Below are 15876 nucleotides of genomic sequence, written 5' to 3' on the forward strand. Positions count from 1 at the left end.
AATATCTTCTACTGGCGAACAGGCAGTATATACATTTTTTCAAAAGATTTAATATGCTTCTTTTAGTAATATCATACCAGCATATGCTGTGAACAAACTAATGCAGCTGAAGTCCCTAAGAGCTGTTGGCATGGCCTGAAAGCATATCTGAGTTTGACACTCCTGCACTGCAGCATTAATGTGATAGTAGGTTAAATTTGAAAAAATATAAATTTCACAGCATCAGCCAAATGAAAACATTACATAACAGATGGACATAAATTTTTTTTCTTCTTCCACAACTTGGCAATATAAGTGCACCCTAACCAAAACTGTGTAGTACTATCACTATAAAAAAAATTATTTTTTTCAACATTTCTGTTTTCATATCAAACAATATCGAAACAAGAATTTAATAAATTACCAGTTTAATAATCAGACTGATAATTTCATATTTTGCAATCAGTTAAACTGATAAAACAGAATTTTATCAGTTTAACTACCTAATACTTGAAAATAATGATACTATGTCAAACCTAGGATTGCGGTTGATTGGTTGGTGGATATGTTGTTTTATGACACATGGATTACTAAGGCCAGACTGCTTACTGGACAGATTAATCATGTGATCCAGAGCTATCTTAATTGCAAAAATTCAGCAGAATAGCTGCTACATTCATTTAGAAGAAACACAGAACTAGAAAAGGCCGAAGAAACTGCCACTGCACCTACTGTCCTACTTGTTTTTGAGCCATTGATATATATTTAAAAATAATGAGAATTTTTAGCAGGGAGTTTCCTGATGGTGAGATCTGCTGCTTGATTTTTTCCCTCATTGTTGGAATGAGAAAACAAACACATATGTTTGCTTCCTGAAAGATATTATCAATATGTAAATTCCAGCATTGTATTAATTGTAGTAACCTTATTCCAACTAGCTTGTTTTCATTAGTTTGTTGTCATAAAAGGTGGTCTTTTGGGGCTCAAATAAGTATTGTTAGATAGGATGAAAGGGAAGACTTTGCATTTTTGTTGCGCAGCTGATTAGCAACATTTTCCTCCAAAGATGGAGTGGAGGTTCATGTGCCTCTATATACAGACTGTGTACAGGGCGTGTTCTGAATGCTCTAAAACAATCCTTAGAGCACAGTGATGGATGGTATCTAGCCGAATCATAGATTGGAGATCCATAATCCAAGTGAGATCTGGTTAATACCCGATATAGTCAAGGCAGAGTGTATTGGTCAGCACCCCACATTGATGAAAATAGTACTCTGAGAATATTTAATTTTTTTTTTTCAAGCAAATGATTCTCAGATATATAATGTGCTGTATGAAGTTTATTGTCCAGGATTAGGCCGAAAAATCTAATACTATTGGAAAGAGGTATGGCGAAATTTTTAATTTGTAATTCAGGCTGAGGGTGGAGCTTACATTTTTTACAGAAATGAATACAGTTGGATGGATTTTTGTGCTGATAAGTGGTAGCACTGAGAGACATCCAGAACTCTATTTTGTTAATTGAGATCTGAAGCTGCCTCTTGATGGAATTCATATTTTTCCCTTGGCAGGAGGTCATCTGCTGTGCTTAGAATATCATATATGAGATTGTTTATTAAATAGAGAAGACTCAATATAGATCCATGAGGAATGTCCTCCTCCTCCTCCTGTATATGCATTCTAGAAAGAGCATTTAGATAACTAGCCTGAAAAGTTCTGCCCTGGAGAAGGCTTTGAATAAACAACCTGCATCGTAGTCCAAAGGTGTGAAGATCCCATAGAATACTAAAATGCCATGCTGTATAGATGTCTTTTCTAAATCCAAACTTACCACAATGGTCATTTCTAACAAAAGCATTTCTGCTGTTTGCATTAGCATTAGCATTAGTAGAGGCATTTGATGCAAGAAAGCAAGCTTATGCAGCATCAGCCAAAAAAAAAAAAAAAAAAAAAAAACCCACTTCCACTTCACCCCTCTGTTCGTTCAAAATACCTATCCAGCTGAGCCTTAAACTTATTTAGGCTATCAACCTCCACCACAAGGGATGGAAGTCTGTTCCACCAACCAACCAACCACCCGCTGGCTAAAGGCAAATTTCCGCACGTCTATCCTACATCTGTCTTTCCTTAATTTGAATTTATGCCCTCTCAGGTGATTTTTCTGAGCTAGAGGAAGAATCCCATCAGCATTGAGCATGCTTAAACCATTCAAGGCTTTATACACCTCTATCAGATCACCTCGCTGGTGCCTAGTCTCCAGACACTGTAATTTGCAAAACTTAAGCCTTTCTTCGTAAGAGCACCCCTTTGTTCCATTCACTAATCTTGTTGCCCTTCTCTGTACTCGTTCCAGCAGCTCTACATCCTTCTTGAAATGAGGCCTCCAGACCTGTATACAGTACTCTAGGTGTGGCCTGACCATTGCCTTATACAATGGAATAATCACCTCCTTATGCCTGCTGGAAAAATTCCTGTATATCATTGACAATACTCCATGAGCTACTCTTGCAGCCTGTCTGCACTGCTCAGAGAACTTCATATCTGCCTGCACAACCACCCCCAAGTCCCTTTCATTCTCTACCACTGTTAGTGTAGTACCACAGAGTTGATACGTTGCTCTGGGGTTGCTGTTTCCCATGTGTAGTACTTTACATTTGTCAATGTTAAACTTCATTTGCCACCTCTCAGCCCATCTGCTCAACCTTTCCAGATCCTGTTGCAGCAGCATAGTGTCAGAGAGTGGTAATCAATTCCTTGACAACCCTGCCAACCTTTGTATCGTCTGCAAACTTGGACATTAAGCTTGATATACCATCATCAATATCATTTATAAATACAGAAAACAATAATGGACCCAACACTGAGCCCTGAGGGACTCCACTAATAACATTAGTCCACGATGAGCAGTGTCCATTGATTACCACTCTCTGTCTTCTCCCCTTTATCCATAGCAGCAATTTGCCTCCAATGTCACACTGCTCCAATTTGTGTAGCAGTCTTCCATGTGCAACAGTATCAAAAGCCTTTCTAAGATCCAAGTATATAATATCAAAGTTATTCCCTGCATCCAGTTCTTTTGTGACTGCATCATAGTATCCAATCAAGTTGGTCAGGCAAGACTTCCCCTTAACAAAACCATGCTGTGTCTGAGCTATAACTGAAGTCTTGTCTAATTGATCCTGCAGTGCTTCTTTAACCAGTGCCTCCATTAATTTTCCTGGAACAAAAGTTAAGCTCACAGGTCTATAATTACTTGTGTCAGCCTTTGATCCTCCTTTGTGAATTGGGGTCACATTTGCACATTTCCAGTCTATGGGTACCTCCCCTGAGTCCAAGGAAGCTCTCATAATTATGGCTAAGGGTTTGCTTACTTCCTTTTCTGCCTCCTTTAATATAACTGGATAGATCCCATCCACCCCGGGTGCCTTTCTTGTGTTTATCTTCAACAGTTTCTCCTCCACTTTACTCCCAGTTATTTCAAGATTCTGTAGCTTACTGCTAGAGTTGAATACACCTCTGGCATTCCCCTTGCTGAATAACTCCTCATGTGTGAATGTCGATGCAAAATATTCATTTAGTTTGTTAGCTACCTGTGCAGGATCATCAACAGTTGACCCATCAATATCAAGTGGACCAATCTGATTCATCCCCTTCCTTCTAGAGTTTACATAAGTAAAGAACTCTTTGCTGTTTTTCTTTGCATCCCTTGCCAAGGATTTCTCGTAATCTGCCTTCGCCTGCCTAACCTCCTTTGTAACTTGGTTGCATATCAACTTGTATCTATCATAGGCTTCTGTGTCATGTGTTAATTCGTAAGTATCCCATGCATTTTTCTTCTCTGCCATATGCCTCATTAGTTCATCTGACATCCATTTTGGCCTAAACCTTGAACAATATTTCTTAGTTGGTATGTAAAGCCTAGTAGCTTCCAAGATGAGTTCTTTGAATGCTTCCCATTTTGAATTTGCTGTTGGTAACATCATCAGTTGGTCCCACTGTATAGAATTTAAATACTGTCTCAGTCCATCGTAGTCTCCTTTATGGAAGCAATGACCCTTCCCTTTACCCCTAATGGTAGTTACCTCTTTGAGTAAATCCCACTTCAGCACACTGTGATCACTGCCACCTAGTGGTTCATTTATCTGCAGATTCTTAATGCATGAAGAATCACTGCTGATAATCAAATCAAGAGTATTACTCCCTCTAGTTGCCTCCCGAACATGCTGATGTAGAAAACAATCATCCAATAAATCCACAAAAGCCCTGCTAGTGTGTGAGTAACCAGCCCCCAAATTCCAGTCAATATCTGGGAAATTAAAATCTCCCATTATAAGACTCTCTGATTTACTGGCCCACTCTATTTCCCTGTACAGTTCCTTATTATACTCATCAGAGTCATTAGGCCTATAGCACACTCCTACTCTCAATTTTGATCTCCCTATGCTTATGTCACACCAAACTGACTCAACACTGCACTGTCCAGCGATGTCGACTGGCTTCACTTCCTTGGTTTTTATGTGTTTCTTAAATAATAGCATAACCCCTCCCTCTTCCTATCCTGTCTATCCTTTCTGTAGATGTTGTACTCCCCAAATTACAGTTCTGCATTGATTTCTAATGCAGATCTATTTTAACGAAAGCCATACTGATTTTTTTGCAAGATGTTATGTGACCTAGAAACCAGGTGAGCAGCTTGAGAACCGTTTTCTCCGGTGTTTTATCCAGACAACTAGTTAAGGAAATTGGGTGATAATTAACCGGATCAGAGAGATCTTTTCCATGTTCCTGAAAAATTCTGTTAAAAAATATTAATTACATCAGGGCCAGCTGCACTACTAAGTGCTCTGTTAAGAGATTCCTTTAATTCAGATATTGTAAAAGGCTGATTATATGGAAGAGAGAGAGAGACTAGTGTTGAAATTTAACTTGTGCTTGTCTGCTGCCTCTTTAATTTGTTGGAATGGAGCATCATATGAATTTGCTGCTGATATTTTGGCAAAAACTTCAGTAAAAGCGTTTGCTATGTCTTTGAGGGTTCCTGATAGTTCCTGACCATTACAGATCAATATAGGAGAGGATGACAATGAATATTTGCCATTCAGAAGTTGGATTTTCCCCCAGATTAATCTAGTTTCAGTGTTTTTTTTGTGCTTGTGGATGCGAACTGTATCCAAGAATCGTTCTTAGCTTTTCTTCTTATTTATCGTGTTTAACATTGGGTTTTTTATAGTTTATAAGGTTAATAGTAGTGCTTATGGAAAATATTCCAAGCTTTATTCTTTTCCTTTTTTGCCCTATTACATTCATCATTTCACCAGCAGTTTTTGAGCCTGCATGGAAGAGTCGATGACTGAGGAATAGCTTTATCAGCTGCTGCTAGTATCTGTTTAGTGATATGGTCAGTAGCTTCATCTATTGATTGATTCTGAATGAAATGTTTATCTAAAGCTGTACTTAAGTAAAATTTTATCCAGTTTGCCTTTGAAAATTTCCATCTCCTGTGAGTTTCCAGATTGGCGGAGCTAGTTTGGAATTTACAAATAATTGGAAGATGGTCGCTACTATGTGGATTATCCGATACTGCCCAATGTATACTTGGTTACGAAGCAGGAGAGCAGATAGACAGATCTATGGCAGAAGTATCTCCAGTGAGAAAATGAACACAAGTATGTGCACTGTGTTCAGTAAAGTTAGATTGTGTGTCAGTTATGTTTCTATTAGCTGCCCTCTTTTATCCATATCTAGACTTCCCCACAATGGGTGGTGTCCATTAAAGTCACCCATTAAACAAATAGGAGGTGGTATCTTAGCAAGGAGTTCATCAAAGTCTCTGAGTATATACATTTGATTCAGTGGAAGACAAATAAAACAAGAGATAAAATTATTCCAAGTTCTATTTATACAGCAACAACTTCTAAATTAGTTTTTAACCAGATTTGCCTAGATGAATTAGTAATGGATACTAAAACAACTATACTCCATGGGCTGCAGTTGCTGCATTCCTGTCACGCTTGTACAAAGTATATTTTTTTATGGAGGGGTCACTTGTGGAGTTAAATATGCTTCCTATAAACAAAATCTTTGCTGGATTAAAATCTTGGATTAGGTCATAGAGTTCATCTGTATTAGTAAGTAGTCCTTGACAATTCCATTGTAAAATGCACTGCATTATTTAGTTTTAGTGGTAGAATGATCTGGATGCTTTTTAGAGGCAGTAGGCTTATAGCAATCTATTTTAATTTTATCTTTTTTAGGAAAGGTAGGCTGTCCACTGTCCATATCTTCTTCAGCAGAAATTTCTATTATAGATTCTTCGAGTTTTGTCATCTATATCCATTTCTGCAGTATTAATTTGGCTCTTAGTAGAGGATTCAGCTTTTGCTGTCCTGGTCTCACTTTGGGACTTGATGCCATTAATAGAGGGGATGGAAATCGGGGTATTACAAGTTTGGTCTCTGTTGTTTTGCTTCAAATATGGCTGAGGAACTGAATGAGCTCTAGCCCATTCATCAAGCGATTTGTTACACGGAATTGGTTTGTGTAGCAACTGAGCTATATTTCTTTGTAACATTTGCATAGGTACACAGTACCTATGCAAATGTTACAAATCTTTCAGTATTTGTCATCTTGCTTCCTGATAAGTCATCTTGCTTCCTGATAATTTTTTTCCCAATTTTCCATAACTGCAATTTTTAGAATATGCAGGATGATCTCCTTGCAATTAGGGCAAACTGGAGATGTTGCAGTACAGTCTATTTGAGTGTGATCCTGGGAGCACATTTTGGGCACATTATTATTATTATTGACTATACAGTGCAAGGAAGCCTGAGGCTTATACTGTACCATCCAAAAAAAAAAAAAAAAAAAAAATTCTGAATTACCCTGAGAGAGAGAGAGAAGTAGAAGGGAATCACCAAGAAAGAGAAGAATGATGATATCCAGCTCAGGATCCTGGGTGTGCCAAACCCATACTCACCAAATGTGAGCCCCTGGGGTATGTTTCCTCGACATGTCTGAAAGTGTCCAAATTTCTCGCACTTAATAGCGTATTGGATTTGAAATATAGGGGCAGATATGACAATTTAGGTAACCAGCTTTAACAGTATTTGGTAAGTTTGTATTATTGAGCATGAGTATTATGCTATGTGTTGGAATGAGATTGCCATTCCTATGAGTTATAATTCTCTTAGCTTGTATGACCTTTTGCTCTTTCAGTTCTTGCACAACTGTTACTCTTCTGTTACATTCAATAGATCTCAACACCTTTGGAACTATTTAGATTGTGTGGGGAGAGATTTTAACAGGAATTCCCCCAAATGTTGTAAGCTTTAACAACAGTTCTGAATATTTAGACTGTGTCGTCTAAATATTCAGAACTAAATATTCAGAACAAGTAAAACCCCATGACTATAATCTTTTGACCATTTTAAGCAATCCAGCAGCATTTTATAGGAATCTCTGTATTATGAATGGAGAGAGTTTGCTCACTGATTGACTACTTAAGAAATGGATAATAAGGAAAGTTGGATACTATGGTTGGTGATTATCTTCTTTTTAAGCACTTATGTTGCACATTACCTTGATCTGAATTATACCAATCTGTGCTTTTTGAGCTCAGAGGCTCTAATGCTGGATAATTTTCCATGTTGGCTCCTATAACCTCCCTGGGGGATTAGCTTTTCCACCCAGGTTACCGGCCTTGCCATGGGGAGGTAGGAGCAGTGCCACTTGTGGCCAAGCATAGGAGTTAGTGTAAAGCAGTCTTTTTTTGTAAAAAAAAATAGGTGCCAGTACTCATTCTTTGCTATCAGGAAAAACTGAAAATTAAAAGGATATGAAAAGTACTCTGAAAATTTTTTTTTCCTGATATTGTTACTTTAGTAGTAATGTTTTCAGAATAAGTACAACAAATTAAGTGTATTAACACACAGTTTATTAAGTATAAATTTATTATTCAAGTATATATAAAAAAATAAGTAAAATGCGAGTAAAATAATAACATAAGTAAAATAATTTCATAATAAAGTTTTTGTAGAATATTCCAATTTTTATTAAGTTCTCATCTGACACCCTATGACAAGGTTCGACAACCTTTTTTTAGTGAAGAGCCATTTTTGATCTAATTAAAAAAAAGAGAGAGAGAATCCGAAGAGCTGCACCTCAGCTCAAGCTGGGGGGAGGGCAAGAGTTGTTTAAGAAATGGAATAGAATGGGAAGGTGTTTATTAAAAAATAAATTTTTTTTTTGAAATAATATTTATTAATACTGAAAAAACAAACAAACATCCAATTAGGTACAAATTAATGTGACTTTTGATGATGGACTTCTTGAGCAAGTGTCTTCCAACATCATGCAAGTATGTCGTAATTAAACATGCTCGCATTGTTCAGATGACGGTTTCTTGATTTATTTTTAATATAGTTCATGTTCAAAAATATTTGCTGGCAGAAATATGTCGAACCAAAAATTGAGAAGTCCAAACACAAATATTTTCAAAATTTATATATGGGTCCGGTAAGCTACACCACACATCGAACACAATTTGGTCTGCATTTTAAACTCATCTATTGCCGTCCATTTATGTAATATTGCAAGGGCAGCCTTTTGCCTCTCCAAATTCTTAATTTCAGTTTTAAGACAGGTCTTGCACTCCATATGTCCTCGATTTTTAAGTCCTCTAACTCCATTTAAAATTGTGCTTCATGTGAGCTGTAAAGTTAAAGAGCTGCAGTTACATGTTAAAAGAGCTGCATGTGACTCACGAGCCACAGGTTGCCGACCCCTGTCCTATGACGACTTCTTTACTTCCTCTTTGTGTGTCGGTTGCTGAATGACGTTTCCGAAGCAGCCACAAATTGACATATTTTGCTAGATCGAAGTGGGTCAGCGGTGGGCCTACAATTTTTAGAAACTGTAGTGAAGAAACTCAGAGTGTTCGTCAAATGCTTCAATCCTTCTGAAACCTTCTTATCAATGAGATATAATGGATTTCGACACCCCTGATATCCACAAATTGCATCTCTTTCATTTAACTGTAACCTAATTGACAATTTTTTAACTTCACTTTCACCAAATGCCAACAATTCATGTTTAGAAGGATTAATACCTTCGTTGTCCTCGTTTTCCTTCTCTCGTCATCGGTATTGTCACTAGTTCTTAAATTTAAATTTTTTCTTTTCTGGTTTTTTGGAACTGTACAAAATGTCGGTGTCATTCGGATATTCAGGTACTGTGACATTTTACGGAAAAATGTGGATAACGCATTTCCGCAAAACAACAGATAATTATTTGTCGGGGTAAAAGGAAATCACTTTTCTAATTCTCGAACAGGGCACTTACAGTTGATTCACAAAGGTGTCCAAACCAATGGCCCGCAAGGAAGGTGAACTAAAACAGCATTTTAAATTTTGTTAATTATCAAAAATATTTTCTCATTAAATGTTTTGTTCAGTAAATGTAATTGTGTATTGTACTTAATAAAATTTTCAAATATTTCTGTTTTACTTTTACATGCAACAAGATATGGAAAATATAACACACTAAAGAAATCTTACTGAATTTTTTTGAATATGGCCCCTGCCAGGAAAAGGTTGGACACCACTGCAGTAGAAGGTGGGCCAGAGCCCATTGGGAATACACGATCTGCTCACTCTTAACTAGGGCGACTCCTCCGTATGTGGGACAGGTGGTCGGATAGGTTTTACCAGGTACCACTAAGTTGTAGAATGTGTTAGCTCTCTCTTAGTTCGCACAGCAGCACTAATTGCCTGAATGCCAGAAATTCAAACAGTGCGTACCGAGCTAATTCTCTCTTAATCTATTCACTATATGAAAATTTTCTCACTCAATGGAAACTATTTTAAATGTAACTTCCAAGGGGGAATTCAAAATAATTCGCTGAACGGAGGCCCGACTGAGTAATTTAGAATTATAAAAATGGTTATACAGTTTTATATAGAAAATATCTTAAATATAGACAGTAAAAAATACAAATTTAGTTAAATAATTTTAAGCTTATTTGAATAGTAGGTAAACATGTGAAAAAAATTACGGAATATTACAAATTTCAAAGTGCACTGCATCCAAATGTCACACGTCACTGTTAATAAAGGTGCGGTATGCCGTACCATTGCGCACCATCTCAAAAAAAGCACGGGTGTAAAGCATATTGATGTCAAACGGCACTAGGGGGTTCCCCCTATCTCCACGTAGCTTTCATTGTGGGTGTAACAGTTCACTGTGAAAGGCCAGAGATTTAAAAGTGTATGGATCTTGTAAGTGTAGTGTTATGTATCGTTCTTCTGGCCATTTAGCTGCTGGACCCCTGCTGAGGCCCAACGTTACCCGCACTTAGCCCTGTGGAGGTAGACGAGGTACACCAATAGTTTAAGTTAATTACTCCGGTAGATCCAGCCACCTAATTCCCTGAGATTTCAGTGGCTAAGACCTTAAAAAAAAAAAAAAAAATGTGGGGAATAGCGCTAGAATTGTAGGGCCAAAAAATGGTGTGCGTGATTTGATTTTGATATGATTAGTATGGCAACAAGCATTTGCTTGTTGCCATACTAATTCCTATGTTCAAACTAATAAAGAGATTTCCTTTTCCTGGCTCTCTTTTTATATTTTTAAAAAGTAGATCTAATTAACAGAAAGACATAAAATGAAATAAAACAAGGGAAAAACTCAGTCGCTCTAGAAAGTTGCAGATTGCTTGGCCACAGAAATGCTTGGCACATGGGGCGGCCCTAGGATTGTGGAAACTTTGCAAGTAGGCATACAGTGGCACATTATCTGTGCACAACACAAACAGGCAAGGTTCAAAATATTGCACATAATACACATTCTGTTAACATTCAGTAACCTTATCAAGAAATTAATTATCCTAAAATTCTTTATGGCTAAATAAATTATGACTATCATCTGATTAATTCTATTTTTACAAGTTTTAAATTTCTGTAATGTAACCTAAGAGGTATACCTGCCATCTTTGGGATAGCATCCAATAGTAGTTATATTCATAAGATCAAAATGGTATTCTTTGTGAGGGACACACTGAGCCTAAACAGAGGAAAATATAATGCATTTTTAACAGTATTATACAAATTATAAGAAAAGCAATGCCACAACTAAATACATTTTTTTTTGTTCACAGCAAATTAGGAATAAATGAAAAAAAAAAAGTGAAAATCCTATATTTACAACCTCTAGTACTGTTCTACTATGATTACTTTATTTCAAAAATATAAAGATAATTCAAAACAATTAAATTTTTAATAATTTACTTAAATGTAAATCAAAATTTTGTTGTAATATTCTCCAAAAAACTTGTAAAAATCCATTCTTAATTTTTAATACTTAAATGTAAATCAAATTGTTGTCATTCTCTAAACCAATGGTTCTCAACCTTTCTGAGCCCATGCCTCCCTTGAAGTAAAACATCTGTAATTGTGCAATTTCTAATTTTCACTATGTTAATACAATAATTATTAATACATTAAATAATAATCGAGATATTATTTTATTCTTAAAAAAACATTAATGTGATGTATGTGCTTGCTTTTTATTACATAATTCATTAAACCTAGGTGTCATTTTCGAAATGGCGACATATTTCTTTTTCAATATTTAATTTTTATCTGTACTCATATTTAATGACTGCCAATGCCGAAAATCCAATAAAGCTTAGTATTCACAAAGCTTTATTGCTACATTCCAGGTATTTGTGTTTTGCTAAACACAAAAATTCATATAAAGATAACAACAAAAACTTTGCTTTCAGTGTGATGCAGAGGTCTGATGCGAGATCAATAAATTGTTCTTCTTCAACTGTAGACAAATATTGAAGGGATCTCTAACCCATATGTACTCCCTAAAATTTCCTGTAAAATATTTCTCGAAGTGTGCATGGAGTTGTGATAAATGCTCAACTATTACTGATTTTAATTCTTCATTAAAATGAACTTCATTTTGTTGTAACAAATGATGTAAAAGTGAGACGCAATCGTTTTTACCTTCTTTTATTTTTTTTCTTCCAAAGTTCTAGTTTCCTTTTAAAGGCTAAAACTTTGTCTGACAGTTGTAGAACATTGGTGTAATTTCCTTGAAGAGATAAATTAATTTATCTCTTCAAGGAAATTTATTAAATATATCAATTATTATCACATTTATTATTATATCAAATATGATATGATAATAAATCTGATTATCAAATAATTTAATTTATCAAATATATTGCAAAGATAAGCTAGTTTATAAACAAAATCATTGTTTACAAAGTCTTTAGTTGTTATTTGGTTTTTAGGAGCATTAGCAACTAAGACCATACTGCTCCAAAATATGCAGTGGTCATTCCCCGACCTTTCCGCATCCTCCGTATTTGGTGGTGACGGACTCAAACCCCGGTCTAATCAAGAAGCGTGTGCTACGCACTGCTGCTCCTTCCCACCTGGCTACGGAGGCGCCCCACAAAGTCTTTAGCATTGCAGTGAGATTCTGTATGAAGATATGAATGGATCTCCATTCTCAATTCATATATGCGTGATAAGACATTGCCACGAGAAAGACACTATGCATATTCAGAATGCAATGCGGTTGTATTCTGAATATGCTGTTATTTACATTAATAATACAGATCAAATAGTAGTTGATATCTAATAGTACAAAAAAATCATTCTTAATACATTTTTAATATTTGCCATGGAAATCTTACATAAACTATTACATCGTCCATGATGCCCCTGGTAAATTATTGTGCCTCCCCAGGGCAATGCAACGCACAGTTTCAGAACCTCTACTCTAAACACTTGTAAAAATCTATTCTTTGGATATGTTTTAAAAATTGCCTCTACAACCTTTGATCACCTCTGAAGACAAAGGAATGAGCAGAATGAAAAAAGGCTGTTCTTTACATAAAAAAATAAATAAAAACTGGACAAAAAAAAACAGGGAAATTGTAATCACTAACAGTCAAAGCCCATAAGTGACAATTTCCAATGCAGTTGCTTACCTTCGTTGTGAAGGTAGCCACAATATGAGATAAAATTAAAACGATGCCTTTACACTACATATGTAGTTTAATTTTATGGGTTAATTATGGTGTATCTACACCGATATTATATAGTTAATTTAAACCATATGGAATTATGCCTTGTGCATTTAGTCTTTAAATACAGAGAAATAGAGTGGGCCAGTAAATAAGAGTGTTTTATAATGGGGAACTTGAACTTTCCAGACATTGACTGAAACTTGTAGGTTGGTCACTTGCACACCAGCAAGATTTTTGTGGATTTATTGCATTACTGTTTTCTACAGCAGCAGGTTCAAGACACAACCAGAGGGGGTAATACTCTTAATCTGATTATCAGCAGTGATTAATCATGCATTAAAAACCAGCACATAGAGGAACCACTAAGTGGCAGTGATCACAGTGTACTGACGGTGGATTTACTTAAAGAGGTATTTAACATAAGGGATAAAGGGAAGGGTTTTTGCTTTCATAAAGGTGACTACAGTGATGTAAGACACGGCAGTTTTTAAATTTTAATTCTAATGCAAATTCTAAATGTGAAGCATTTAAGGAATTAATCTTGATAGCTACTAGGCTTTACATACCAACTAAGAAATACTGTTCAAGTTTTAGGCCTAAATGGAAGTCAGATGAACTAATGAGATTCGCGGCAGAGAAGAAAACTATAATTTAATGGTTTATTATAATTATAAATTATAATAAACCATTATAATTTAAATGTGTTGCACGTAAATTAAAATTTATGTGTGTTGCCTGATGATTATCAGGCAACACATATAAATTGATAATTATCAGCCAACACAGAAGCCTATGATAGATATACCATATCTACCATAGACTAGCATCACTGCACTGCAGAATCATCTAGACAACACTCCAGTTATAATTTAGACACAGCATAGATTTGTTAAGGGGAAGTCTTGTCTGACCAATCTGATTGGATACTATGATGTGGTCACAAAGGAACGGAATGCAAAAAATAATTTTGATATCATATACTTGGATTTCAGGAAAGCTTTTGACACTATTGTACATGGAAGACTGCCGTACAAATTGGAGCAGTGCGGCATTAAGGGCAAGTTGCTGCTATGGATAAAGGGATAGTTGAATGGGAGAAGACAGAGAGTGGATAATCAATGGACACTGCTCATCATGAATTAATGTTATTAGTGGTGTCCCCCAGGGGTCCATGTTGGGCCCATTGTTGTTTTCTGTATTTATCAATTGTATTGATGAAGGTATATTAGGCTTAATGTCCAAGTTTGCAGATGATACGAAGACTGGTATCATCTTAGGTATCGTGGTAGGGCTGTTACTGACAGTACAAACAGTACACTACTGCAACAGGATCTGGAAAAGTTGAGCAGATGTGCTGAGAGGTGGCAACTGAAGTTTAACATTGACAAATGCAAAGTGCTGCATATAGGTAGCAGTAACCCTAGAGTAACATAACCACTGTGCAGTACTACACTCAGGATAGTGGAGAGTGAAAAAGGCCTGGGGGTAATTGTGCAGTCAGATATGAAGTTTTCTGAGCAGTGCAAGAGTAGCTCATAGTCTTGTCAATGATATATTGGAATTTTGCTAGCAGGGATAAGGAAGTGATTATCCCTTCATATAAGGGAATGGTCAGGCCACACCTTGCGTACTGCATACAGGTCTGGTGGTCTCATTTTAGGAAAGATGTATAACTGCTGGAATGAGTACAGAGAAGGGCAGTGAGATTCATGAGCAGAACAAGGGTTGCTCTTTTCAAGAAAGGCTTAAGTTCTGAAAATTGGATCATCTGGAGACGAGACACCATCAGAATTGAGCCTGCTCAATTCTGATGGGATTCTTCCTCTTGCTCGTATTATGAACCTGAGGGAGCATAAATTCAAATTGAGGAAAGTTGTAGGAGAGATGTGTGGAAATTTGCCTTTAGCCAGTGGGTACTTGATTGCTGGAACAAACTTCCATCTGTCATTGTGAAAGTTGATAGCTTAAATAAATTCAAGAAGGAACTGGACAAACATTTAGAGGGAATGGATGTGTGAATTTTTTTTTTTTCTTGGCTGATACTACATAAGCTCGCTTGCTTTCTTGCATCACATGCCTCTACTACTACGTTTTAATTTGCAATATCATAATTAAAATGAATTATGAAATTTCCTCTCCTGACTTGTTCCAGCAAGGCATTATAGTGTCATCATCAGGACAAAAATGGTCTAATAGTGCTTGAAGCACAACAACCAATATTCACCCTTTTATGAGATTCTGTATGTGCTGGTTAAAGAGTAAAATTGAAGAGTGCCATTTCTGTAAGAGTGAAAAGGTGTACATTAATTTATTTTAAAAAATTATTGTTGATAACATCATACAAGATGAATTCTTTTTCTTTTCTTTTAAAGGGAAATAGGTAATTCTAGTAAATATGAATGAGTCAAATTTAAAATGGATCTTGAAAATTTTGTATCACCCACCATTTTCAAGAGAAAGGTAATGAAAGATTTATATACAAATAAAATTGTATCATTATTAATAATGTACATTAACAAATTAAACAGAAAATATGTTTGTTCATTTTTTTCCTTTTATATCTGACATCTGAAGCTTCTCTAAAGTATGCCCCAACAATAGTCAGCCATCATAGTTGGATTCTGCCTTCACTATGTAGCCCATTTTTAAAAAGGCATGCAGCATTCTTTAAAAACATTAACATAATTTTCTGTCATAACATTGCCTAGGAATTTCGCAGTGACCATTTTAAAACATTTCTTACTGGATTTAATGTGACTTCAAACGTTCTGTCTAATGTGACCTTAATTTGATAAATTCAGGTTTCTAACATGATTACATAATTCTGATTACAAAATCAAGTGAGGCATCAT

General features: G+C 35.9%; 1 protein-coding gene across 1 annotated transcript in view; it reads right to left on the reverse strand.

Moving 5' to 3' along the window:
- Window positions 1-15876, reverse strand: part of LOC150076349 (uncharacterized) — a 231160-nt gene that overhangs the window by 29211 nt on the left and 186073 nt on the right. Inside the window, exon 10 of the mRNA XM_090387328.1 lies at window positions 10958-11037. Coding sequence (XP_090243454.1) covers window positions 10958-11037 — 80 coding nt within the window. The remainder of the gene's footprint in view (window positions 1-10957; window positions 11038-15876) is intronic.

The sequence above is a fragment of the Mastigoproctus giganteus genome, chromosome 13, assembly GCF_048544385.1.
Source record: "Mastigoproctus giganteus isolate SK-2022 chromosome 13, ASM4854438v1, whole genome shotgun sequence".
Taxonomy (NCBI): Eukaryota; Metazoa; Arthropoda; class Arachnida; order Uropygi; family Thelyphonidae; genus Mastigoproctus; species Mastigoproctus giganteus.